This window comes from Cloeon dipterum, chromosome 4 (genome assembly GCF_949628265.1).
Source record: "Cloeon dipterum chromosome 4, ieCloDipt1.1, whole genome shotgun sequence".
In the NCBI taxonomy this organism is placed as follows: Eukaryota; Metazoa; Arthropoda; class Insecta; order Ephemeroptera; family Baetidae; genus Cloeon; species Cloeon dipterum.
In genome coordinates, this window is record NC_088789.1 from 11,918,085 (window position 1) to 11,944,975 (window position 26,891).

General features: G+C 42.1%; 3 protein-coding genes across 4 annotated transcripts in view; 1 reads left to right on the top strand and 2 right to left on the bottom strand.

Moving 5' to 3' along the window:
* Positions 1 to 42: 42 nt before the first annotated feature.
* Positions 43 to 3,791, bottom strand: Cyp40 (Cyclophilin 40). The gene is made up of 8 exons (XM_065488910.1): positions 3,280 to 3,791; positions 3,068 to 3,205; positions 1,735 to 1,841; positions 1,492 to 1,680; positions 1,313 to 1,435; positions 1,137 to 1,255; positions 953 to 1,082; positions 43 to 536 (listed from the first exon to the last, which is right to left on the bottom strand). Exons 1-8 carry the CDS (start codon positions 3,401 to 3,403, stop codon positions 312 to 314), a joined length of 1,155 nt encoding a protein of 384 aa, XP_065344982.1. The 5' UTR covers positions 3,404 to 3,791; the 3' UTR covers positions 43 to 311.
* A 115-nt stretch (positions 3,792 to 3,906) lies between these two features.
* On the top strand, positions 3,907 to 8,926 carry LOC135942655 (zinc finger protein 26-like). The gene is made up of 6 exons (XM_065488904.1): positions 3,907 to 4,170; positions 4,227 to 4,322; positions 4,553 to 4,672; positions 4,733 to 4,824; positions 4,881 to 5,310; positions 6,156 to 8,926. The coding sequence occupies exons 2-6, from the start codon at positions 4,227 to 4,229 to the stop codon at positions 8,445 to 8,447; spliced, it is 3,030 nt and encodes a 1,009-aa protein (XP_065344976.1). The 5' UTR covers positions 3,907 to 4,170; the 3' UTR covers positions 8,448 to 8,926.
* Positions 8,927 to 8,995: 69 nt separating this feature from the next.
* The window catches only part of LOC135942656 (contactin-6-like), a 160,635-nt gene continuing 142,739 nt past the window's right edge, over positions 8,996 to 26,891 (bottom strand). The window contains exons 6-15 of one of the 2 annotated variants that reach the window (XM_065488906.1): positions 26,202 to 26,353; positions 15,289 to 15,433; positions 14,517 to 14,647; positions 14,300 to 14,459; positions 12,936 to 13,229; positions 12,186 to 12,482; positions 11,547 to 11,894; positions 11,168 to 11,337; positions 10,664 to 10,891; positions 8,996 to 9,747 (exon numbers count right to left, since the gene is read on the bottom strand). In XM_065488906.1, coding sequence (XP_065344978.1) covers positions 9,664 to 9,747; positions 10,664 to 10,891; positions 11,168 to 11,337; positions 11,547 to 11,894; positions 12,186 to 12,482; positions 12,936 to 13,229; positions 14,300 to 14,459; positions 14,517 to 14,647; positions 15,289 to 15,433; positions 26,202 to 26,353 — 2,009 coding nt within the window. In that variant the 3' untranslated portion in view covers positions 8,996 to 9,663. Of the gene's footprint in view, positions 9,748 to 10,573; positions 10,892 to 11,167; positions 11,338 to 11,546; positions 11,895 to 12,185; positions 12,483 to 12,935; positions 13,230 to 14,299; positions 14,460 to 14,516; positions 14,648 to 15,288; positions 15,434 to 26,201; positions 26,354 to 26,891 lie in introns of both variants that reach the window. The other variant, XM_065488905.1, reaches the window with a different exon arrangement.

The window sequence follows — 26,891 nt, forward strand, 5'->3', positions numbered from 1 at the left end:
TCAACATCTCTCACAACTATGGCGTGAATTGATAAAAATTACTGATTGTGTATGGGTTGTATTTGGCAATGCATGACAGTCTTTGTCGCCTATATGTATAAATATTCAGACTTGATGCAAACCGACGAATGACATGAGCTTGATTTATACCCGTTAGTTTGCGCTATCGTTAAATATAAATTATAAAACATCAGTTTACGATAGCGCACACAAACCTAGAAGTCTTGTAGATATAAAAGACAGAATTACCTCTCCTCACATTGACAGTCTGGCTTCTTAAAAACTAAGATTCAGTGCCTCATAAGAATAAACTAAAATTTCTTAAACATTTTACCGTAGCTTTCTTTTTCTGTGACAAGGTAATTGGCAATCGCTGCTCTTACTCTATTAATTTCCTTAATTATTGCATGATCATTGGGCTGCAGCATTTTAACCTTGCTGAAATCTTCCAAAGCATCTTCATAGTTGTTCAGACCAAAGCTTGCTTGTCCACGCCTGTAGAGGGCCTTAATATTTTCTGGGTCTTCATTAAGGATCTGAAAAATAATTAACACAATTAGACAATTTGGTGAGTTTGACTGGATGACAACTTTAGACTTGGAAACTAATTAGAATTACATCCAATTAGCGTATAAAATTGCACGATTGGATGACAAAATCATTGGAATACACGCAAAACCTTTTCAGATTAATAGTTGTTTGCCAAGTATTCTGATAGCGTTGTTTTCAGCACAGGGAAAAATGGCAATACGTTAACTTAGAAGCTAACTGATAAGGAATTTCATATTTGTTGAACATGATAGCTACACAGATCTATCAATTTAGAGGCAAAGTCGTCGTGTCAAGGGAATATTATGTTATGGGAAGTTATGGATCAGTAATTCTGTGTAAAAGATATAAAAGCACAACTAGGAATGGAGAGAACAGATTTTATAAAATAATGATTATTTACCTCATGGCATATTTGGTGTGCCTGTCTATATTGATTTTTTTTTAATTTGCAGGCAGCCAAGTTAAGACGGCACGCTGTCCGCATTTCAGAATCAGTCTCATTATTTGGTTTATTGGTCAGCTGAGAATAGCTGGAGAAGAACAGTACTTTTAGTTTATGGTTGCAATACTAATAATTTACTTACTATTCTAAGTAGCGCAGTGCTTTCCTATATTTCAAGTCTGCTAAGCCATACTGACGTTTGCTATAGTAATGATTTCCTGAGCTCTTTATCTTGGAAATCACCTCTTCATCACTTAAATGCTGGAAGTTTTCAGTTATAATTCAAATATTAAGCACTGAGGCAATTTATCGTCTTACCTCTCTAGTTTTCATGTCAAGATCCTCAGGCCAAGGGGTGAATACATCCTCGGTTCCGTCCGCCTCATGAATTCCCCAGTCTTGACCTTTTAGGATTTCCCCGCAATCCACCACAGAACACCTCTGAAAGTTAATCACGATTACAACGTTGTTTTATCAAAATAACGGGGAATACTCACAACTTGAGGAATATCATTATCAGTAGGTACATCTGAAATTTCTTGGACTATCCTCAATCCTTTGAGGACTTTACCAAAGACAACATGGGACTTGTCCAGGTTTGGACAGATGCCCAAAGTTATAAAAAACTGAGAGCTATTCGAATTTGGACCAGAGTTAACCATGCTAAGCAGTCCACTGTCATCATGCTGCGTGGGAGCCTTTGTCAGTGATCATCTTAATAGCAACAGTTACAAATATACCATTAAAGAGAAGTTTTCATCTTCAAACTGCAATCCGTAGATACTCTCCCCTCCACTGCCATCAAAATTGATGATATCACCGCCTTGTACTATGTAATTAGGAATCGCTGAAAACCAGAGAAAAAGCTTAGAAATGCATTACTGGAGTTGCAATATTACGATGAGTTGGCCTGAAATTTATTTTTTTTAAACACACACTTATGGTCGGAATATTGTGTTCCTGTTTAGCTCCAATATTAAACTAACAATAAGCTTTACTTTATTGCTTTCAGACACTCTGGTGCAGAAAAAAACATTTTTAGCTCTTATATTTACTTCTTGGTACTGTTTCCGAAAACAATAACAATCTTAAATTAGTAAAATAATGGGGGGTCTTAACATTAAATGATGTTTAGTTATTTAATGATCTTAAAACTATTAGTATAGCTGGCAGTCGGTTGTAGACTTAAATTATGTGGAAAATTTCTTTTTTATTTAAAAGAAAAAGCTGTAAACAATATTTAGTTTATCTAAATTATGAGATACTCGTACTTTACTAAGGGATGCAACTCAATACAACACAGACCATTGGAGAAATCATCAAATGCACCAAAGGCTAGCTGATGAGGATTTAATACTCGGAACGGCTGTCCTAGTCATGGGTGTTTGGCGACCATGAATGTTTTGTGTTTTTCTGGAACATTTTGGCACTTGCTTAAAATGTTTTTGAGGATTCACTTGACATTTATTTTAATGATTTCTCAAATGATCTGTGTTGCATTGAGTTCCATCCCTTAGCATAGTACAAGTAACTTATAATTGAGATAAACTGACAAGGGAGTGATAGTTTTTTAGATTATCAATTTTCATTTTTGAATATTTATTTTGTTGTGATTTCAAAATGTTCTATTAGTTAATGTATTATCGGCATTATCATATCTCACGTGATTCAATTTTGGTCAACCTATTGATCTGATGTTCAAATCCCCGCTTATTACTATGACTTAGTGTCAAAAAGCTGTCAAAGCTGAACCAGCAGTTCTTAATGTTAAAAGAATATTAAGGTATTGAATGAAGGAAGCATTCTAAGCAAAGCTAAAATTAAAGAAGCAAATATTTACTGAATTCAGTCATTTAAAAACCAAATTTCATTTTTTTTAAACTACCACTAAAAACTTTTCTTTCGCTTGATTCTAGTTTGCGTGGGAACGATGCCATTATCCCTGCTGGAAATAGTTTCAAGAATTGGCATTGAACTGGAATATGCAATTAGGAAATCTGAGAACCTCACAAACTGAGTGTGGAGCATCACATGAAATGAACAATGCCACTCTAATTTGAGTGCAACGCGCACCTTTATGAAAGAGGGTGCCCTTGAAGTGCAGCAGGTGCCCTTGTTTGCCGATGCCTTTCTCTCCGGTGCATAAGCAACGAAAGTTCTCAGCAGTCTTAGGCGTTTTTTTCTTGAAGAGCTCGATGATGATGCGCCCCACTGAAAATGCCAGTAAATGAGTCGAAATGCGAAGTATGAGGGGGGAAATTTAGAAAAAACGCTATGAGTCATACCTTTGTCCTCTCCAATTGAGATGTCGAGAAACACGATCGGATTTTCATCGCCACTAGCAGACATAACAGGCATCTGTGGACGTCGATTAGTGCAACGATCAACGGAGGCGAAAACCGGACACATTCACATGGGTGCAGTACAGCTGGTACAAGTATTACAACATTGTGCGCGGTCAGCACTACTTATTATCGGACGCTCTCGTGACACTGCAGAGATGCAACTGGCAAAAAGTGTTGCGCAGTAGGGGTCGCGGCTGCATCGGCACTATGCGAATGTTGCGAAGTCTCAACACCTCGCCTCTTTTAAGCAAAAGTCCTCTTGGGGCTCTCGACCGCACCGAGACGGGCTACTTAATATCACTCGGTACGATGCTATTTACGCTCGGTACTCAACACTGCGCGATAACTTTCTTGTTAGGTAGGTCAAGAATGGCGATGTTGCCACAAGGGGAGTGACGCCCAAGGACTTGGGAAAAAGGATCGCAGCTCAGGCGGAAGACCGCAGTCCGGCGTCATCCGCGGTGAAACTGCGCAGCTCAAACGCTCAAACGTCGCTACTCGCTTTCGCAGCTTGCCCGGGTCTAATTTCCTCCGACTCGGCAACGTTGCTCGACTACAGCTGGAGAAGAGCCATCTGTCGAATTGACGTTCAAGCTCTCGAGTGTTCTTAAGATAAACAGGACCGTTCCAAAAGTTTATTCGTCCTTGTTGTTCAAAACAATTTTTGAGGCCAGATACATTCACTTGCTGCAGTTGTGGAGAGTTTCCTGGAAGGTTTTACACAAAGGTTGATCTTTTATGGTTGGTAGAAACGTTCGAAAAGTTTAGTCTCGGGCAGGAACCGAAACAGAGAGCATGTGGAAATTGGGACTGCTTAGGCATTGATTCAGGGTAAGCCAGGTTATGCGACACATTCGTGCAAAGTATGAATGAAATTCCGTTTGCAGATGGACAGTAAATGCCAACTCTGTTGCAAGAGAAATGGCGAAGTTTGCAGGACAAACTATTTCCAGCAGCTGATCACCAAACATTTGAATTTTAATGTGAGAAATTAAGCATGAAACCATTTTAATTTGGGTGGCACCATTCGCACCTAAATTTATGTGCGAATAGGGGCTGTAAGACACGGCCATGCATCTATCTACATTAGGAGTGGATGTAGGGGCTGGAGGGTTCTCTGATCCTATTCGGATTAAATTTAGGCGCACCTAATTTTGGTGCGATTAGTTATAATATTCTTTTTAGGGATTTTTATTAAAAATTTTCATCTTAGTTCGAAGGTGCCTTGTGCATTTGTGAATCTTGTGGCCAATTGCTTAGGCATTGGGATGAATTTTCCGCTGATGCTCAAGAAAATCTTTTCCGCCAGACTACTGAGCCCGACTCTTGCCAGGTGAAGATAGTTTGCCTTTAAAAATGTTTTCTTTTTTATTGTCAATGCTTTTCACATTAGCCTGATTGCTTCGAGGGAAAGTCCTGTGACCAGGAAACGCAGACTGATTTTGAAAGCGATCAACCCACTGTCCATGATCATTCTTACGCAAAGTAAACAATTTTGATATAGTAATAATACTTGTTTGCTCAGCTCTTAAAATTTTTAGAACTCCGGATCTTTATAATTACGTTGAAGACGAATCATGCCAAGTTGACAGCTCTACTCTTGAAGTGCATCATGCTGCGCATGAATATCCCTTCATCAATGACTTCAGCGACAGCTCCTTTTACGAGAGACCAGATAGTGAAATTAAAATAGTAGAAGTCTGTGCCCTGAAGGATGTGCAGTGGATTGATGATCCTATAGAAAAGGAGGACTTTGAGTATGGTGTCGAGCCAGAGGTGAAAATCAAGGAAGAGCCGCCAGACCATGATGAATATGAGGAGTCGGAGTGGCCTGATGAATATTATTCACCCCTTATACCAGCTAACGACCACCATGTGTTCAAGATGGATCACCATCAAATTAAAGATGAGGCTGAAATACATGTGCCAAATTCTCCTACTGACGACTGCAAAATCAAACAAGAAATAGTTGTAAGTTAATTTGGATTTCTTTTTAATAACAATCTTTGCTTTAGTTCCTTCAACAAATTAATAAGATTGCATTTTAAGTGCGCCAAGTGATTTGATATTAATATTGCAAAATCGCCCATAAAACGCGTTTTCTGATAAAGAATTAATGCCTCAAATCTCACATGAACGTTCCAAATCCAAATTTGTAAATACACCTGATATTTTTTGCCTTCAAGAGCTGTTTATCAGTTAAGAGGTCTAGTACAATAAATTCGATTTATTCTGCTCGCTTTCCAATAAAATATTATTAAGACTCTTGAAGAATTACCGAGAAACGAGTTGAAGGGTAGCAAAAATAGTTCAATGATTCATTTGTTACACTCATGTGGTTTAGCAGAAACAAATGGTCAGCTTATTTTTAACAATTTAGACTAAATATAAAAATTCGAGTTACTATTTCCCAAAATTTTGAATAATATACTGTTTGTAAATTTTTTCCTATGGTAAGATCTTATCAAAATATTTTCCAATAAAATTTAATGAAAGCACAAAATAAGTGCGGTTTTTAGTACTAGCCATTCATATAAAAAGAAACTATCGTGTTTACAAAAATCTGTTAAAATAAACCACTGCCATTTAATTGTTATTACATATAAAGTAACATTTAAATTTAAGAAAATATTGCAGGCACTGAAACAATGCAAAAAATACTGTCAAAACAATTAATTTCAATTTAAGAAATGAATAGATAAAAACTCTGAAACTCACAGTCTGAGTGTGCTCTATTTAGAGCACAGAAAATAAACTTTCTCTGCCCATGGGATTAATCTGTGATTAGAAGTACAGGTTTTGGTTCCTTTTTGCAGAAAGAGGAGGTAAAGGAAGAGCCATTGCCAGCTGCTCCCGCTCCCTTGCCGCTAGTCCAGCCTGCACCTAAAGTACATTGTTGTCCCATCTGTAGCATTGATTTTCCTTCAAATGATCTCCTCGTCAAGCATTTGCGTTCGCACGAAAACTTCTTCAAGCCAGCTGTCAACCTCGCGTGCCCAGACTGCAACCAAGAGTTCCTATCTGAACACATCCTCATCGAGCATATCATGGAGTACCATTTTTACACCAACGAGCGTGGAGAGGTCTCATGCGTCATCTGTGGCCAGCTGCAGAGCAGCGGTGCAGAACTGCGGAAACACATCTTCAACTGTCACTTCAACACAAATCCACACCCTACCCACTCAAGTGGCGTGGTTTCTGCTGAGGTTGCCAAGAAGAAAACTGCGTCAGTAGAGGATGAGGTGAAAAAGGTGACCACTTTCAGCTGCAAGCTCTGCAATGTTAAGCTAGCCTCCAAGGCAAAGCTGCAGCAGCATGTAGATCAGAAGCACAAGGGGAAGAAAATAGTTTTGAAAAGAGCTAATGAAAAAAATAATGCCGCTGCTCAAGAGCTAACAGTAAGGAAGGAAACGGGACACAAGGGACTCAAGTTGCATTCAGAGAGGAACAATCGTTTTTACTGCAAGCTCTGTATGAAATCGTTTCCGAACGCCAGAGGCGCTGTTTGTCACATATCCAAGGTGCACAAGCAGCAGTACAATTTGGCCCCAAAGACTGCAGAGTCTACTATCAAAGGACCATTCCACTGCAAGAAGTGCAAAAAGGTTTTCGTTTACCTGAAGAGGTACAAATCACATGTGTGCGTTGCGCCTGCGAGCCAACCTGAGAAAAGTAGGCAGGTTCTCGCGCTCTCCAGCAATTATGTGAAGATGAGCAATGGCCTTTTCAAGTGTAAGATATGCATGAAAAAACTTAATTCGTACTCTGGCATGGCAAAGCATCTTCGGAAAAACCACCGTCAAGGCTGCAAATTAGAGGAAGGCAAAAATAATGTCCCAGAGCCCCAAGGATCGCACTCAAGGTCGGAAAAACGTACTGACTCTAGGGTGGAGCTCACATGCTCAAGGGAAGTGAGAGCTCTCAAAGAAACCCAGCCGTTCAAATCCTGCGATGAATATTCCCCTAATCTACCGCCAAGAGATAAGATTTACACGAGGATGAAGCGGAGACAGCAAATGTTTGCTTGCGAGGCTTGCAACCGGCACTTCATGACCAAAAGGCAACTGCGAATCCACCGGAAGAAGCTGTGTAAGGAGACGCGAGCTTCACTCACACCGATGGCCAGGTACTGCCTGCAGAGACGCGCTCACTTCCTTTGCAATGTGTGCTACAAGACTGATTGTGAATTCGAGTTCAAGTCAGAAAGTGAAGTCATTCTCCACCTCGACATCGATCACAACCTGACACTTCAGTCTGTCGTAGCTGTGCAATTCGTGTGCAAGTTCTGCAATCAATTGTACAAGTACGGTGCCTACCTGAAGACCCACATCAAGCAAAAGCATAAGGATGAGTTGGAGGAGAGCTTGAAGGTGCCAACAGATTCAAGGAGCGAGAAAGACAAAGTAATTGAAGCTGAGAAGATCGATAAACCAGAAAATGCAGCTGAAAAAGATCAACCAGAAAAGCCAGAACCTGAAGCTGTGGATGAATCCATTTCACCAGCGCCATTAAAGATGTACAAATGCCTGATTTGTGGGAAATTGCTGCCGCTGCAAATAGCCCTTCAGAGACATATGAAGATAAAGCATCCTCCTGCTTCAATAATAAAGACTGAGCCTGTAGAAGAAGAGGATAAGCCTGCAGATGACGTTCCTGAACCACCTTCTCCTTCTGCCATCACAGTGAATCGAAATGAGTGCGCAGTTTGTGGCAAAGTGTTCAAATTGTCCATTGCCCTCCAGAAGCATATGCTAAACCATTCAGAAAACCCTCCTTCATCGTCTCTGAAACCAACTGCACCAAGCGAGCCTGCTCCCGTGATTCTCACAATAAAGCAAGAATCTATTCCTTCTGGAAATCCCCCAGGGTCTGATTCCTTCAAGTGTCAGATATGCAGTAAAGCTTTCGCGGATGGAGAACAACTGGCAGCACACAGCAAAAACCATTTTGTGCCAAGAGTGGGCGCCGACGAGCAAAAGAAGGGCAGCGAGGGAAGCAAATCAGTCAAAAAAGGCCTTCTTGCTTGTGACCTATGTGATAAGGGACTCTCTTTCTTCTCTCAGGTAGCGCTTGATCAACATAAACGGAAATACCACAAACCTACGTAATTTAATGTTCCCCATGTCATGTTTGTTTACGAATGCGTTCATCATTTTTTAGCAAATTGAAAGTTCTCAGCTCCCATCTCCTCAAAAGCACCTTTTTACATCTGACAGGATTGTGTCCTAGATGTGGTGGAAAATGTTATCAATTTTTGGCAGAAATGCTGCCTGAACATGTTGAAAATCCAGATTTGGGTTATCGCCTTGTCATAGCATTATGTTACTACGACCGGCCACTTGTGCTTACCACCTACACTACTTGTTGCTTAATTCTATACTCTTTTCAAACTTGAGGTTTAGCCTTGAATTGATTTATATCAAGTTCTTACAAAGCAATTAAGTTTCCAGTGGCATTGTGTAACCAGATCATGCATTTTACCAGTTTTATACTATCAAGTAAGGTAAGGTGTGCTGAATTTAATAATTTTTTTGTACTGTAAAGCTGATAATGCAATAAAGAAAACAATCATTAGCATGTAATTAAAGTCATCTTTTACTTTTTCACAAGCAGCATTAAACAGGAATCTCCAAGATGATAAAATAATAGGCCTATCTATTTTTCAGGACTTTTTATTAAAAATTCAATAATAAATTTCAAATCCAAATGGTCTAATCAACATACAAATAATCATTTTTCGGATGATGCCTTTTTCAAATTTCATCATTGGTTTAAGAATAACATTTACAAATGTAATACAATTAAGAATCATCTCGTTTTAAATATAATACAAGTGGTTTGATTATTTCTTATTAAACTTTTTTATCAACAACAATCTCGATTAAGTTTTTGAGTCACATGAACCAATCCAACACGTCCATTCACAAATCAGGGGCTTAAATGTTACGTCACCCTGCCATTTCCTCTTATTAGTCAGTTTTTGGATTTACACAATGAGTTATGGAATGTACACTGATAGTTAGATCGCTATATTTTTTTTAGAGTAATAATATTATCATACATTAATGTAAAAAAATCTTGATCACATTTATAAAGGGAGGAATGTTCGTATCATCAATCAATTGATTTTAATGTTAGGCGCACATTTATCTCCACGACGTATTTGTGTTTATGAATGATTTCGCTTCTTCTTTTTCCTCGCAGCGAACTCCACTTCTCTTAAATGCTTAAAACGGGGGTAAGGCAGTCAGAGGCCCGTCGATTCCCCTCTTATGTTTACTCCTCAGGCTCCTCGTAGGCGAATTCGGGCGGGGGCGGGGGAGGTCAGAACCTCGTGGTGGTGACCACGCGGGGCTGGCTGGAGCCGGAGGTTGAGGCCCTCGGGTCAGAGGAGCCGGCAGCTCCCTCCTGGGTTAAGCACAGGCACCGTGTGTTAGCTTATCATACGCGTAAATCAATAATACTGGCTCATGTGTGACACTCAAGAGAACACTAAACAGCAGCAGGCTTCAAATGTTTATTACAGGTCTACAGCTGACTGGATGTAAAGGGCAGGCGACATTCGATTACAGTACACATAAGTAAGAGGGGTGAAAAATAAATCATGGCTGGCACATGCCAAGAGCAGAAATAATCAGTAATAATCTCAATTCATAAAAGGGGCTGCTCAATCATAAAGGGGGCTGTTTGCATGCGCAAAATCGATGGGTTTAATAATGTATAAGGGTTAAAATGACCATGCTGACTAGGAAAATGTGTGAACCCTTTTGAAAGAGTCGTGCGACTTGACTGGATTAATGTTGCATGCAACCTGCCCATCGCTGGTGCTCGGCAGGTTGCATAAGCAAGTGATTTTCAATATCAGCGGAATTGGAGAGCAATTCAAACATTTTCCTCTGAAGAAATACACCGCGCGTACAACAAATAACTCTCGGGAATAGCAGGTCGTTAACAAAATACAAATATTGGATACATTGACGTTGACTAGAACGCATAATAATGATAACAGAAATGAAAGGTCAAAAACTAATCAACAACATGGTAAGTTCAAAATTGAAAAGGTTTGATCCACAGCGCATGTGGAGATTTCATGCATACTTTGATCTCTAGCACACTACTATAAAATGGGGTTTCGGATCAAGATGCAGCAGTACAAAAATCCTTAGCAAAATGCAGCACAATGCGTCTGATTTGATTATCAAGAGAGCGCGCTTATGCTTAGACAGGGCTATACCGTGCTCTCGCGTGGCAGAGTGCCGGCGATCAGGGGGGTCTCTACTCCAGCCAGAAGCTCCTCCCGGTCGTCCGCTCTGTTGCTGCTTACCCTGAGGGGTGGTGCCGGAGCGACGAGGATCGGCCGTCGTCCCAGTGTGTGGTGCATGCCCATGTGGCCGGCCGGGATTTTGCCACTCAGGTCCATGATTTGAGCGTAGACCGTGGGCTCGTGCTGCGCCGGGTGGTGCGGCCGGCGGCCCAGCGTGTGCGAAGGATACATCATGACGGGGCCGTGCTGCTTTGGAACCGCCAACTCAGCATATGTGATCTCCTCTCCCTGGGAAATGGTTTAATATGAAGAAAAACAGGAAAAAATGACGAATCTACATTTAACAATATAGCCCTATTTTCTACTCTTTGTTATTATGCTAAGTTTTTGCCTAATTTCTAAATTAAAGTGATCCCGCGAGAAGGCCAACTAAACCCATCCTGATAGAACGTAGAAATGATTAAAGTAATAGAAGCAACAAGAGTTTTAAACAAATATGATGAAATTTTGAAACAAGAAAGCGGTGTCTGTGTATTTTTCTGCAAGTTGCATTCATAAACTCACAGGCAGAGTTGTGTTCATTGTATTATTCATGTTGACAGTCTCGTAAGAAGAAGCTGGCTCCATTTGGTTGTTTCTGATGTGCAGGTGGTGTGGCAGTGTGTCATACATGCGAGGAGGAGCATTGTTGAGCACCTCGAAAGCTTTTTCGTCCGGGTCAAGGTACTCGGAATCTGGAATCAATATGCAGATGAAATTTAAACCGTCATGTAAAGAAAACACATATGCACAAGTCATTCGTCTGTCTCCGCTTTTATAGGGCTGTCTGGCTCCCTTTTTATGCAAAAACTTCTTGCGCCGGCAGCAGCAGATAACTTTTTCACCGCACTTTTATTCCTCTATGAATATTAAATTTGCAGCGCTGTAAAAGCGTTTTACATACCTGTGCTGTGTGGAATAATATCGGGATTTTTCTCATCAGTCGAGTCCACGTCCGTGTCCTTGCCGAGACTGCTTTTGTCGCTAGGCACGGGGCCGCCCACGCCCCTGGACATGGTGTTAGGTGGCTGTCTGCCGCCGCCGCTACCGCTCGTACCGATCCGCTCCTCCATCTCCTTTTCTAGCTCGTCTTCGTCATCGTGACCCCGCAATCGCATCACAACCACGATGATCACGGCCACCAGGAAGAGGGCGGAGACTACACCGATCAGGACTCCCAAGATCGGAGTCATTTGAAGGATCGCTGCGGGTGAAGTAGCGGCCGCAACGCAACCAGCTGCTGTATTGCACTCTGAAATTTGATCAGAGATCGTTCTGAACTGGGCAAGAAAAATAAAAAAGTTTTATATTTTTACTATCATTGTTTTCAGATGTATTTGTATTTTTTGCAATATTCAAAATTAGTATATTCCTGCGTTAATTTTTATTACAAGCATAAAAGTCAAACAAATAAGGAGAAAATATGAAAAGGTCAATATTTCCCACTCTCCCTACTCTCCAACTGTATTTCAATACCTTTGAAAGTTCTGCTAAACTATTAACTGTTACATCTCATTACCAGTAATTACGACACTGTTCATACCTGTCCGTTTTTCGGCAGCTTTGAGGGTGTATGCGTGCAGCGTGGTTTTGGCGCTCCTCCCCTTGTCATTACTGGCGGAGAGTTCGATTTGGAAACTGACACCAGCTTCAAGGCCGTTAATCGTGAAAGTTGGCGTGTTTCCGGTAACTTTGGACACCAGGGCGAAGGTGAGTGCATCAAAGACCTCCATTGTAAAAGTCTGCGGCAGGCCACCATTGAACCCCTCGGCGCACTCGACGTGCAGCGACTCTGCGGTCTGGTTGACAATGCTGCAGTTGTGCACAGCGTCGGGCTTACCTGGAGCGCAAAATGGGGTTTTGTTTATTGTTCATGGTCTCTAGATGACTCCGTGAAATTGTTCATTGCGTGGATTAACTTTTTATAATTAAATTAGGTGCTCAACTCATGCGTGTAGATTTTGTTCACTGCATGGTTTTCCTGGTATGTTTTTTATTTCAATTGTCAATCGGGACTGCGTGTTGTGAAAGAGGATTTTTTCCATGCGACTGGTAATTGAATTTCCACATGAGAGAGTGCACTCACTCGCTAACTCACTCAGTGCTGATATTACATTCAGGTTTTATGGAAAATAACCGTTCTGGTGATACTTTACAACTGCTATACAAACCTAACGGAATATAATTTTGATTTCGAATTTGATGAATCACTTGTGATACTACACGCGATTCCGGGAAAAATCGAGTGTCGATTTTACAAACAATGCAATAATTTTCCCAACAAAATCCTCACCTGCTGGAATGATGTGGAAAACGCACGGGTGCTTCTGGAGGCCAAGTTCATTGCGGCCCCAACACAGCAGAGTGCCGTAATCCAGCTCGTTCATTGGCGTGTAGGTGGCCACGCTTTTGGCACGGTCCACCGACATGTGCGCCATCGGGATGTCCAGCGTCTCCGAGGTGTTGTTGAACTTCCAAATAAACTGGATGTCGGTTGGATTGGCATCCAAATTGCAAGTGATTTTGGCGCTCTCCTGACGCGCCACGCCGAACAAATCGGGCTGGTTGCTCTTGCACACCGGGATATCTGTCAGGTGGGAGGAGTTAAAATTGTAAAAGAGGCCATTTGAATTTCAAATTTGTTATTGCGTAATGAGAAGCAAAAACGAGCAGGAAAGTGCTACGCTAAAATCGGCTATGTTGTTCAAGCTGAGAGCGAATGATATTATTTTAACCACTTGCTGCGGAAATTCTATGAAATCCTTTATTTGCAAATAAATAGAAAAAAAATGTTTGCCATCAAACACATTTGTACAACATGTACAAAATACCCGTTGTTTCAGTGCGTGCGTGCCACGTGAATTCTGCGTAATGAATGTTATAATTCCTCTGAGCATATCATGGAAAGCTTTTATTCATCGCGAGAAATTGCCGCGAATTTGTCACCGGATTTTGGCGAAGCGGACACTTTGAGGCCTCGCGGGACGATCCGAGGGGCGTCACTCAAATTGTGATTAAACTGCACTTTGTGGCGGCCACCGCGTGACGAGTTATTTATTCCACTGAGCAGTGTAAATTATCTGTCAGTGTCACGCCACCGTCATCTATCCTGGCAGCAGTGTTTAGCCTGTCTGATTAGCTGAGCGTGGCAAAAAGTGCCGTTTGGCTGGAATTGCACCGCCACTGATTTTAAGCCAAGCGGCAAATTTTATCAGCAGAATTAACAGAAATTCATTACGATTCCACGAAATGTCACTGAGCCGTTTAAAATCAAAGGGAAAGTTCATTAGAGCAGGGAATTGTCAGGACTCTTGAAAAGAAGCCATGTGCAATACAGAAGAAGAGCGGATCGGATTTCAATTACGGAACTTTAGAAAACAACGGCATTTCTCAGAAAGTTGCTCGCATGCAAACACTGTTCAAAGATGGCAGAAATTTGAAATAAAGAACCGCAAGCTATCGAGAGTTCGCATCAGAGAGCAGATAAGACCGGCAAAGCAGGAAGCAGCACAAAAGCAAACTTCTCGTCGAGCAGGCGCCGCTGGTGCGTCGCAATTTGCTCGGGCGTTCGTGTACAACAAACGCCGAGAAGTTTACTCTCTCGGTGGTGTCCCGCAATTAAATGAAAGCAAGCACACACACACACACACTACTCACATTTGACGTCTAGGAAGACCGGATTGCTTTCGCCGTCGCCCTCCTGGTTGCTGCCCACGCAGGTGTAACGGCCGGCGTGCGCCCTCGTCACCGACTGCAGCACCAGACTCTGATTGCTGACTATTATTCCGGCGCTGGCGTTGTTCACTAGAAGCTTGCCCTGGAACACAACGAGCTTTAACTAGGAACGCGGCATGCTGGAGTTGCGAGCACTCACGTTTTGACGCCAAGTAACTTTGTACACCCACGGGTTGGACTTGATGTTGCATTCAAAATAGACGTCGATGCCTTCACGTATTTGAGAGGCATTCAAATTACTTCCGAGTTCCAGGGTGACGAGCGGCACGTCTAGAAATAAATTTAATGCGCGTAAGAAGCGGCCGTTTTCTCTGTTCTTCCCTGCATCATCAATTGTGTTATTCATGCAGCAGCCATCCGAACGAGGCAGCCGCGGAGGCAACGACAGGAGGGAACAAGCGAGTTAGGCAGCACGAGAGGCGAGCGTGTCGAGCGGGGTGCATACTTATAGCAGCTGCAGGCGCTCCATCGATTTTGAAACAAGAGAATTCTACCATTCAACATTACTCGGGGGTATTTTTTGAAAGTGACGCCTTGTAGCCCTTGGAATTGAGTCAAGAAAAGAGAGCTCCGTTTCCGGACGGGGACACAAAACCGAAACTCGAAAAAACACGGAAAACGGCCGGGAAAATATCTCTTGTTGCTATAAGCTTTTGGTTCATTATAATTTTCATCAACGTGTTGGCTTAGGCGAACGAACTCGCTTTTGGTTTTCCGAGCACGAAGCTTGGACCGTTTTGCAAAATATACTGCAGTTCATTGGCCATTCCAGCCCTAATCTAATCATTGTGCAAATCCTCCAGGCCGCCGGCCGACCGCAACAAAAAAGGGCTGCCGCAAGGGACGAACTGCTGTAGCTATTTTGGGGGCGCGCACCACGTGTGCGGTGCCCAATAAAGCCTACTACTCACGGTGTATATCGAGTTTCCATCCATCCTCAAGTGCAGAGTTTTCGATGGCCGGATTAGAGCCTCTACAAGTGATCATTTTGCCGGCGTCTTCAAGCTGCGGTATGAACTTTAGAAAGCTGGTCGTGATGTTGCCGTCGGAGCTTGTCTGCAATCAAATGCGAAGAAACGTAAGTGAAATGCGATACTCAGTAGAGCACTAGAAAAGCGGAGAAAGGAAGCTCAGCAAATGAGCTCCAATTAAAATGTTGATTTCTTGCGTTTAAAATATTGATTGGGTGAAAACAGTAAAAAGAGGATTGATACGGAATGAACGGAGGCATTATCAGTGCCAGGAAAATCGTTTTATCTCCTGTTCAGTCATTAGAGGAAAGTGTGGAAAATAATTACAACCACCCAACATGTGTCATCAGTCGGCGTAATCTGGTTGGACACGAGAGCAGTCTGAGCCGAACAGATTTAAAAAAGAAACAGAGAAAGTGTCGACCGGCCTGCAGGCTGGAGGAGCGACAGTTATTACTAGTGGGCCGAATGTTATTAGACAAGGCGTACACTGGGGGATAGCTGCACCGAGCAGATAACACACACACTCTCTCGTTCTCTGACTGAAATGACCGCCCGGTCTGCCGCCCACCCAGCTACTCAAACACTTTTTCCTCGGCGCTGCTCTAAATTCTGTTTTGAGAATCGGCCCGGCCGGCGGCGGGCTCTCGAGCTGATGAATTGCTGCGATTCCGGCTGCTCGCTGGCATGGGCGACAGACGGCGGCGCTTGCTTGTCTTTCTGCCGAGCTGCTGACCAGATTATCCAGCAGCGAGCCAGCGTGCGAGAGAGAAAGGACCCTCTAATCGTTTAATTGCGAGAGAAGAGATGGTCTAAAAGGGTTGACGAGGCTTACGATTCGGAAAAATCGAAATTTTGCCCGAGGTTTTTATGTCCGTGTGTGCCGGGCGATAAAAGATTCAAGTGTCGGCGCGAAAATAGCCGCTGGCGTAAATAATTCAGGCTCGTCGCCAGCCTCTCTCGGGCTGTTAATTTCTCTGCGGTGGCAGGTCAAAGGGACAAATTAAATGACGGCGCGGCAGAGAAGCAGTAAAATTGCTGGCGTGAAAGATCGCATAATGCGAGGTCAGAGGGCCGTAAAAAGCGTATAAACAAACGGGTGGCGTCATCTCCAGCGCTTGATTTTGGCCGCGCGTGCTATCATCAGCCGGATTATGACTGCACGAAATTCGTCGTTAACGACGCGTTAGCGGTTCCTTAAACGTCTTCAATTCACGCTTTTATTTGCGACCATCACGACGCAATTTGGAGTGGAGAAGGACTGGCACAATTAATTATCTTTTACAACCTCCGTCAGTTTGATTTACACAACTATGAAAACGTCCTTCTACAAAAAAGCAAAATCAGCCGGTTAATTAAGGTTCTTGCTTATGCAATTTACGGAATTGCTTTGGAAAGTTTCCTGGGAGCAAGTCAACTGAACAACTTTCCAAGAAACTTGACACTAAGCATCACCACAAAAATATACAAAAGCGGTTTCCACTTTTTGAACCGCAGAGCACAATTCTTGGCAGACCTGCCGGCGGAGAGACTGGTGGGCACATTTTGCGAATGACGGTCGACGTGTACACCAGGCCGGCACCCCCAGTGAAACTGTCGCTCACAGTCTGCTTGCCGAGTAAAACGTCAAGTGCTCACAACGGAACGCGTGGGCGGCGTGCGGCATTATTAAAATAGGTGGTGAGCGTGTGATGGATGGTGGCAGTTTCTATTTAATTTTTACCAGATCAAAGGTCATCACAGCGGTCGGTAATCTTTCGACGGCCTCTATTTGCATGCGATAGGACGCTCTCAAAGGTTAATGTAGGAAAGAAAAACGTGCAAACGACAAAATATACAAAGCAACGTGTTTTCCTTTTGGTAAACTGCAAGTGGAGGCGAATTTCCTCTTGTATCTCATGTATATAGACTAAGACGTTTATTTTTAATCTAAATTTTAATTAGCTAAGAATCAACGCCAGGGACTCAGCTTAAGGAAAAATTAACGTTTTGAAAAGTCCCCAATGTGCTGGCGAAGAACCGGCGTAAGCCCTTGACGTTTGCATATTAAATTGCAGTGCCGGACAGGCGCCGGGTAAGAGAGCCCTCCATCATTCTGCAGATCAAATAAGAGCGGAAACTCACCCAGCGTTTGATGCCAAGTGTGTGCACACATTAATAGGGGCCATTCAGGCACCTGGACACTTTAATTTAAGGCTCGAGAGGATCGAGAGAAGAAAAGCGGATCTTGTGTCTGTAGCACGGGACACGGACAGACTCGCGCGCACACTCACACACACGGCAGCAAACACACTTACACGGAAAGCGGCAAAAGGAAAACAAAATAAAGGCTGGTAAAAAGGTTTGTGCTTCTGTGTTGTTCGCTGTGTGGAGGATCAGCGGCACAAAGTATCAAAAGGATGGCATCAAACACAGGGAATGAATGATGATGATGAAAAACAGACAGCGCGATAGAACCACCGCTGCCCAGCGATGAATATTTATTGCCCATTACATGATGAATACGTGTGGACCGAGTGGATTTTGCCGCAGCTTAAGTTGTTTTCTTCAAAGGGCGCGCTGGGAAGAAACCACTTCCATATTACAGACGTCTCTTTCCTATTGGGACGAAGAGCAAATAACAGATGCATTCGCCTCCATGGTAAATGATAGTGTTGAATACAGTTTCGAATAAACCTTTTTAGATGCAAGATTTTTCAGAGGAAATGGCTTCATCCATATTAAAATCACAGAGCTTTTACTATACTCCAATAGGTTCGGTGTCTATTGATTTGTATTTTTTACTCTTCATTGAAAAGAAATCACAAATGTTATGTTGCAATTAAACATTACCAAAGACTTACAAATATATCAAACAAAATTAAAACAAATTGCTAATTTCATTAGTGAAAATTATTTATGATTTGATATTTTGACATTTTTGCAAATGCTCGGACGGCTGAGGAGATGTTACAATGTTGTAACGATTATATGCACAAATTTAGTACTTTTCCAATTCCAATCGGTGTTTTTAGAAAAATTTTGCTTTCTTATTTCCAATTTCTGGCCGCATAATAGCTCTATGACTGGACACCAAAGTCCCATTTTGATATTCAGACACTACATTCAAGTTAATGGAAGACAACACAATATGAGAAAAAACTAGGTTGCAAAGAAGCTAGGGCTAAATTAAAACCGCTCATTTTCATTAGTGAAAATTATTTATGATTTGATATTTTGACATTTTTGCAAATGCTCGGACGGCTGAGGAGATGTTACAATGTTGTAACGATTATATGCACAAATTTAGTACTTTTCCAATTCCAATCGGTGTTTTTAGAAAAATTTTGCTTTCTTATTTCCAATTTCTGGCCGCATAATAGCTCTATGACTGGACACCAAAGTCCCATTTTGATATTCAGACACTACATTCAAGTTAATGGAAGACAACACAATATGAGAAAAAACTAGGTTGCAAAGAAGCTAGGGCTAAATTAAAACCGCTCATTTTTCCGGCACCGCACGCACACACAAAGAGGAAAAGCAAAATTTCAGCAGCCCTGCAACCATATACGCACGCACACATCGCATAAAATTCCGGACGTGTGTCGTCATTACCAACTTTCATGTATGAATAAAATCCGGCAGCGCGCACCACGTAGACAGAATGCAAAAGAGTGCGAGGGCCGGCCGGGCCACAGGCATAATATGTATGTGCGGTCGCACCGAGTATGCGGCGAATATATTTCATCTATATAATATCCAAAAACAAGACCATATGGCGAAACGTATTTACATAATTCCACGCCAGCCAGCCATCCATCCAACAGCCGGACAGAGGAAACATTTTGCCACCGCCGTCGCCGTCGCTTAAATGATAAAAAACGCTGAAATTTGAATGAAAAAGAGGACACGATGCAAATATCCGTGCCGCCACTGCAGCCCTGCAAGGACCATGTAGCCAGTGGCTAGTCAGTACCGGAAAATGGATTTAATCGCGGCAAGGGGTGCAACTGGAGACGTCTGAGGTGCAGGCAGGTTATTCCCTCCAACGCTCTCTTCACTTACATGCTGCAGCTGAGTCAGAAAAAAGGGGTGTATATCTTCAAAAGGACGCCGGGGAGTTAAAAAAGCTGCCCCTCGGCGATAAATGGGGATATTATGAGGCGCTCGACACTCGCTTACAATTCAAACTTATTTCGATTATAAACTGCATAACTTATTTTAACACGGAAGAAAATGCCTAAACGAGTCTTTTATGTTGGATTATAATGCAATAATTTAATTCAATCTAATTGAACAGACATAAAATACTCTGAAACATTTTACAAAGTACTGTAAAGAAGTGGTGAAACAACCCCCTCAATAAAATCCAAGTCGAAGTTTCAATTCGATGAATCTGCTGCCGCCGGAATAATTACATTATGATCGATAAGAAAAGGGAGAGGAACATAAATATGCTAATAATTTTGTGTTATTTTTCAGTTTCTATCATTAAAAAATTGGGAACCAAGAGCATTTGTTTTTATGCTTTTTTCAGGAAAAGGTAAAGTGCTTTTTTTGAGTGATATGACGATTCATTTTATTTTGAATTACTTATTATGCATCGCTAATAATAAATTTTATCAAAATTATATGAAAAGTATTCGCTTTCAATGCAACTTTTCGATTTATAATGTTTTTCTCCAAATCGAAACACGCGTGCATGAAAATTGTGAAAAATACAATGATAATACTGGAAACTATGATGGGACGTGTCCAAGCCATTGGCTAGTGATTTCAGCCAATTGCTCACTTGTTTGTCGTTGCTGGTGCAATAAAACGACGATCACCACGGAAGTCTGGTTGGGTGTTTAACTTTGTTTTAATTCTTTTCGGCGGAGCAAAAAGACGCACCAGCGCTGCGACACTAGTATAGGTCGAGTTGTGTGCTCTACTTGTTGTTGTTGTTGTTGCTGCTGGCCAGAGAGAGGATCAGCAAAGTTAATATTGCAGGAGGCAAAGCTGTAAACACCCATCTGAGTCCAGGGATACAGGAGAGAAAGAAACGTCGGCCGCCGCCGCCGCGAGGTAATGAAGCAATAAAAGTTGGAAATTTGTCACCCGATGTGTGCGCGTTTCTCCCTCACTCCGACTTTTCTCTCTGACCGAACGAACTGCTTTTGATCGGACAGAAACAATTAGCGCGAGTTCAAGGAACACCGGTCGATTCGCTGGCTGGTCACGACGCATGTTCTCCTTTTTGCCGTCTTTTTTTCTTCTTGGACCCGGGGCAAACGGCATTTGAAAATGGCAGGATCACGACGACAAATTACAAGGCTTGCGAAGGCGGAGGATCAAGCCTGGGATTACTTTTGGATAAAAACTGAAATAAAGGACGAGGATTTGGTTCGGATGGAAACACGAGGAGCAGTGCCACGCACACGAGTCAGCCAGCGACCTTTTCAAATTTCGTACCACCAAAGGATTTTGTAAGTAGGCCAATGTTTTGCGACGATCAAAACAAGAGGCGGAATGTTGAATTAGGATTCGCTCAAGATGCAAATTGAATGAGGCGCTAGAAAAAGGCTTCATTTTGCATTCTAGCCCATTGAATTGGATTCTCATGCAATATGTTAGCATTGTACTCATACGTATTTCTTGCTAAATTATTTGTTTTTGAAGCCCTAAATTTCGTAAAAAATAGCAAAGTAAATACCAAAGACTTAAAGAAATTACATTTTGATTTTTGATTTTCATAAAGTAGTTTCGAAGTTTGATTCATCATAAAACTTAACTCAAGTTGTTGCCAATTTCAACACCTCGACTTGTTTGAGCATCGACAAAATAACCGCTCTCTTACTTAGCTCCCAAAAGGCAGAATCACTTGAGTTTCTTCCAATTTTTCAGGTGCGAATATTTTCGAAATGAAGTTGGAGCAGCACGAAATGCTCATTTGGGACCAAAAAGCGTGAGTGCGTTAGCAATTTCTTGGTGTGGGTCTCGGCTACATGCTTTCCTCTTTAAACGGAAAGAGCGTTGCTAGCTGGCACTCGACAACTCCACTTGCGCGAGGGTATTAGAGGCAAAACGAGCAGAGGAATCAACAGCAACCAGCAGCTTTTGCAGCGGCAAGCAGCGTAATTAGAATTTAGTGCCCGGAATTAAAAGAAAGTTTATTGCCCGTGGGGATTAGGTTCGAAATAAAGATGTAATCTGGTGCATCACATTAATTCGCACGTGCACACCGCCACGCCACTACTTGTAATCCGCACTCGGCAATAATAATTTGCCCCAGCATTCCGTTCGAATAATTAAACATGCAGTGACAGGCAGCGCTGTCGCGTGTGTGGACGGACTGTCACCCTCGCATGCTGCTCATCATTAGCGCGTGCAGGTTCAGGTACCATGCATATTACATGAATCAAATACATCAACGTTTGCGTGGCCACCGTTTGCTCTCACTTTCCATTTCCGGTGAAAGGTTAATCACGCTTGACGCCCTCTAGCGACACCTTAAAAGGGATGATAAATAAAAGCGGCGACGCGTATTAGACGTGTTGTTTATCAGGCGCGTTTCTCCCGCGGCGGAGAACAATGCATAACAGCCGGCGACGGGCCACTTAAAGCTTGTTAATATTTCAGACGCTCACCGCACCATCCATTAACTTGCACCACTGAATTTTAAATGAACAAATGGAAATCAGGCTTAAATTAAAATTCTGCAAACAGTTTTAAATTCAAATTTTGCCAGTAGGATTAAAAATTAAGTATATTGTGATACCACTCTTCAGAGCAGAATGGAGAATGATTTACGATTTTAAGTAAACTTAAATCATAACTATGGTAAGGAATTATAAGATTTTTTTTAATATTTCTGACGGTTTTTCTCTTTTATCTTAGAGGTTTTGATGCCAATAAAGAGGTTTGAAACTTTCGGTTCTTAGTATGAATCTTCTTCCCTTCGACTGATAAAATATGTTTGAAATGTTCTTTGAAATCATCTTTGCAAAGCGAAACTTATTTATCAACTTTCTGTTTCCGATTAAAAACAAACGATGATAATTCTGCAAAACATCAGCATAAATATACCTACTGCACATCAAATAAAACTTCTACACGATTGAGCTATATCAAAAACCATCCAGTTTAAATTCAGTAGCACGTACTAAAATTTGTGTTTTAGCACTTATTGGCGCAACTGAGTTGTGTAACATAAAAACGACGACCGATATAAAATATACAATGCATTTATAGATAATTGATACATCATTGTAATCAATTGCAGCAAACAACGACCGAAAAGCAACTCCCGGCTAGCATAACTAATGGGCCAATTTAATTAGCCGTTAGAGCAAAATCACAACTATAAACGAGCAATACGCACGTTGTGTTCAAACAAAGCAGCGGCTGCTTGAAAATACGCTCATCAACGATTGGCCGTGTCGGTGGGAATCAATAATACGGCCTCGCGCGCGTATTAATGACCAAGCAGGAGAAGCAGCGCGTTGTCCGATAGCGATAAATAAAAGCTTTTATTATTATTATGATCAGCCAACCGTCGGCGAAAGTGTGCAGTGGGCCTGAAGTGCGAGCGAAAATCCGCCAGCAGTGATACGTTTGTCGGCTGCTGTGCCGGAAATTAAGTGTTGAGAGGTCGGATTGATTAATAGTGGCTTCAACCTTTGTCTATTGATCCGGCCCGCCGCCGCCGGACTGAGTGTGTTTGCGCCTAATTCGAGTACCGTGCATGCATGGCACACACTCAAGCACGACCCGGCCCGAATAATACACGTGCGTGCGGTGATAAAACGCTTTCGGCGCGCAAAAAATATTATTAATGACCGTCGAGCTTGCTTTTTGTCACGACCTTTGAATTTGAGCCGCCAAGGCAGAGGTGCTGCTTCCGACGGCTGCTGCTCCATGGCGCAGCACGAAGAGCACAGTCGCAAATTGAAATTCCCGGAAAGCTGCTTCACAGTGGTTGGCACAAAGCATTGCTTGTTTGCACTACTATAATCTTTACCATGCGATGAAATTTTTCCCGAAAAAAGTGCTCAACTAAACCCTACCGGCAATCTCGAGAACGCCAAGATCCTTTTTTGTGTTCCCATGCTTTTTCCCGTGAGGTCTGGGCTATTAATTGTTTTTTATCCACCATGTTCTTAAAAGATTTTCCTAATTTTATTATATTTCATTTCCCGGAGATATTAGTTATAACCCTACATTTTTGCACTCAAGATGTTCATGGATTTTACCTGCGTGGCTGGAAATAATGGCGAAAAATTGAAGCTAAGCGATATCATTTTTGCATATTTCTTTTTTGCCTTTGCTCTGCTCGCTTCAGTGATGCCACCGCGCATAGCTTCTCTTTTTTCACCTTGCTTGAGCCTAACTTTTCTTATCGGCACAGCCATTACGGCATGGATCTAATTTTAATATTAAAATTGCCTCCGCCTCTCTCCTTCTATTTAAAATAAACTTCTCAATTTCACATAGCGAACTTTTGCAAAAGAATAATAAGCGGCTGGCTGGCTGCTTTTGCGGTCGGATAGAAGCGTGCATTCGGAGCGGCTGCTTCCTTTTCCCCTGACTGTCCATATCGTTAGAAAAAGAGCGAAACCAAGTTAGTGCAAACTTTTTCTACCAGACAGCATGCTCGTTTTCAATAAAAGCCTCACGCGCAGTGTTTTGTATTATACCATATGCTTTGGGACGTGCATGCACTCTGAAACTTCAATCGCTTTCAGTGCCACTGCAATGCTTGAGTTTTAAAATAAACAATGCATATAGTATTAGATCCATTTCAAGAGTTCGTGTTAAGTGCCTTGCGGACAATTCAGGCTTTGGGAAAGTTTGCAAAAAAATGAACACTAGTACCGTAATTAATAAGTTCTAGTCGTTTTTCCTGATTTTAGACATTCCTGACAAAAATGTATACATACTTTATTTAAAAAAAAAATATTTTACTTAGGAAAATTGAAAGTTGAGTGAATTTAATAGTGTGATTTGTCAGCTTCAAGGAAGGCTCGTATTTATTTCACCCGATCGTAAATTCAAAGCAAATAATCCACGAAGCATCTCAAGCTTGCCAAGAAAATGGAAGGGAACCGCGATACGCGACAGGCGTGCAACGGTCTTCCGCCGGCTTTGAGAAGCGCCCAGGCATGCGAACGAAAATGGGCAGTTTTCCACACCAAGCCGACCACTTATTGATTTCGCACGAGCCTCGGCGCGAGATAAAAGTTTGGCTGGCAGAAATAATAATGATGCGCACCCATGGAGGGGTGCAGACAAAACTTCTCAAAGATCCAATCAAGCGGAAAATTGAATTAAATCGTGCTTCCTGCCTTCGCGCTTCGCACAGGCTGAAAATGTGAGCGAATGAACAGGACCCATATTAATTTGAAACGGTGTTTGGCTCACAGAAGCTCGCCCTATTTCCTCACTGCCCTTTTAGTCGTGTAGCTAGCTGCCACGAGAAATCCGATGTTTGTTTATTTTTTGCGTGATAAACCCCGATCCAGCAACGGTTTCATCAGTGTGCCATTGTAAGGTGGATTACTCCGTGCTGGTTCAGAGTGTTACTGCACATACACCCTCACACAACCGGGGTGCATGATCATCTGGTTGAATAACAACCTCAATCCATAATTCCACAAAAGCAGCTGCACCAAGTAAAGCGAAACACCGGTGCACGGATAGATTCGTATAGCAGCTTGGTCGCTGCGCGTCGCATCATAAACTAAACTCTAAAAACGAGCTTAAGCTCTACTTGCAGATAAACTGGATAATCCTACATTTGTGTAATGTATTCTATTACTTCCCCTGAACAAAAAACACATAAGAATTACTCAATGGAAATGTGGTTGGAAGCGTTACTCGAGACCTCTAACAAAACGTTGGCTAAAATTCCAACAATAGTAGCTGAAGGACATGGAAGGATTAGAGCAGACTCCAATACTCATATTGATCGTTTGAAAATAGGGCAGACAGTGTAAGTGGTGCATATCGGGCCTTATGGGAAAATAATGAGAAGTGTTCATTGACAGGAGAGCAAACGTCGACAAGATGTTGTTGCAGTTAAATAGCACAAAGTATAAATATTAATTCTCCCCACTTGACATGTATCCTCACCCATTGCGCCCTCGAGATAATAAGTAGGTGGTATTCACTTGTAACTGGTTAAAAGGAATTAGTAAATGAGCGTCGTCATCTTCTTTCAATTTTTGTAAAAAAATTACACAAGAAATGAAACGAAAAAATAACAAATTATACGCCTTCCTCCGTGTATGTATTTTTATTTACAATTTTGTTGGCTGGAAACTAACATGGGAAAAATATATACTTCAAAACACGTGGCTATTAAAAACTCTTGATTTGGCAGTAGCAGCCTTCAGCACTACACACATAATTTTTTCATATAAATTTTTCGTTGTTAAAAGGAAGCTGAATTTTACTCTATGAAATAGCGTCTATAATGAAAGATAAATATTTGGGATTTTAATTAAGAGGGAGTTTTTTTCGCAGGGAGAATGAGTGGCGGGCATTCACATGATTTCATTGATAGCTTTTTTTTATTTTGCCCAGCAATGATTGCAGTTTATCGTTTTCAACGACCGCAGTGATTCAAAATTTCCTGCAGCTAATCTTGCGTCGAAATTGTATTTATTTGTGGCCTTAGGGGTCAAAACAGTGACTTCCCAGTATGAAAATTTGCCCTATAATGTTTTTTTATAACAAATTTCGATCTTAGCTTCCAATCATTAGTCCACGCTGAGAAGAGCCATTTGCAAATTATTTTCTTTACTATTATAGATTTTTGTTTTAAATTTAAGTGAACCTTATCTATGTCTTACCTGAGTTTCAATAGTAAAAAATTGAAAGTTACTTACTTCTTTTCTCGTGTCCCTGAGTGGCACGCTGGCCTTCCACCAGCTGATGTCGGCGGTCGGCCGAGAGCCGACGCACTGGCATTCCAATTCGAACGTGTTGTCCGCCGAGAGAGGCCTATTTTGTCCGACCAGCTCGACGGAGAGGGGCCGCACTGCAACAAGCACGGCGAACAGATTAGTCGAGCGGGAGCTGGGCGTAATGACATCAAAAGCATAATTCGACGATATGCAAATGGAGCTTTATGCAAATATGCAGTATGAATGTCGACTCTGTGCGAGTTTGCAGACTCCTTAATTACCGCGCGCGCCACTGGTTTGCGGTCGACGCGATGTGAGTCGAGCGCTAATTATATGCACTGCAACATGTCGTCTCAGCGGGGGCTCGCAAGCAAATTGATTTACGTGCACCCAGGGAAAACGGGTGGAAATGCTAATTGGATAGAGGCAAAGATAAACAATCGACTCTCTGAATCAAAGCGATATATGCGGCAGTATATTGGAGTACAACAGATTAATAAAATTTCCCTATCTAGCGACTGCTTCAAAGATGCACGTGAAATTTGCCTTGACAAATTTCCACGGAGGCTACTTTGGTTGAGTAGAGGTTATCAAAACATTCGCCGAATTCACGCAGTGACGTAGCCAGGGGTAAACCGCTGGTTGGACAGAATTCGAGGTGGGCTGTTAGCG

Coding starts and splice junctions, on each gene's coding strand:
- Cyp40 (XM_065488910.1), bottom strand. CDS start 3,403: ATGTGTCCGGTTTTCGCCTCCGTTGATCGTTGCACTAATCGACGTCCA. Junction 1,842..3,067: donor GGGCACCCTCTTTCATAAAG/GTGCGCGTTGCA, acceptor TCTGGTTTTCAG/CGATTCCTAATTACATAGTA. Junction 1,436..1,491: donor ATAATGATATTCCTCAAGTT/GTGAGTATTCCC, acceptor ATTAACTTTCAG/AGGTGTTCTGTGGTGGATTG.
- LOC135942655 (XM_065488904.1), top strand. CDS start 4,227: ATGGACAGTAAATGCCAACTCTGTTGCAAGAGAAATGGCGAAGTTTGC. Junction 4,673..4,732: donor CTGAGCCCGACTCTTGCCAG/GTGAAGATAGTT, acceptor TTTTCACATTAG/CCTGATTGCTTCGAGGGAAA. Junction 4,825..4,880: donor CATGATCATTCTTACGCAAA/GTAAACAATTTT, acceptor TAAAATTTTTAG/AACTCCGGATCTTTATAATT.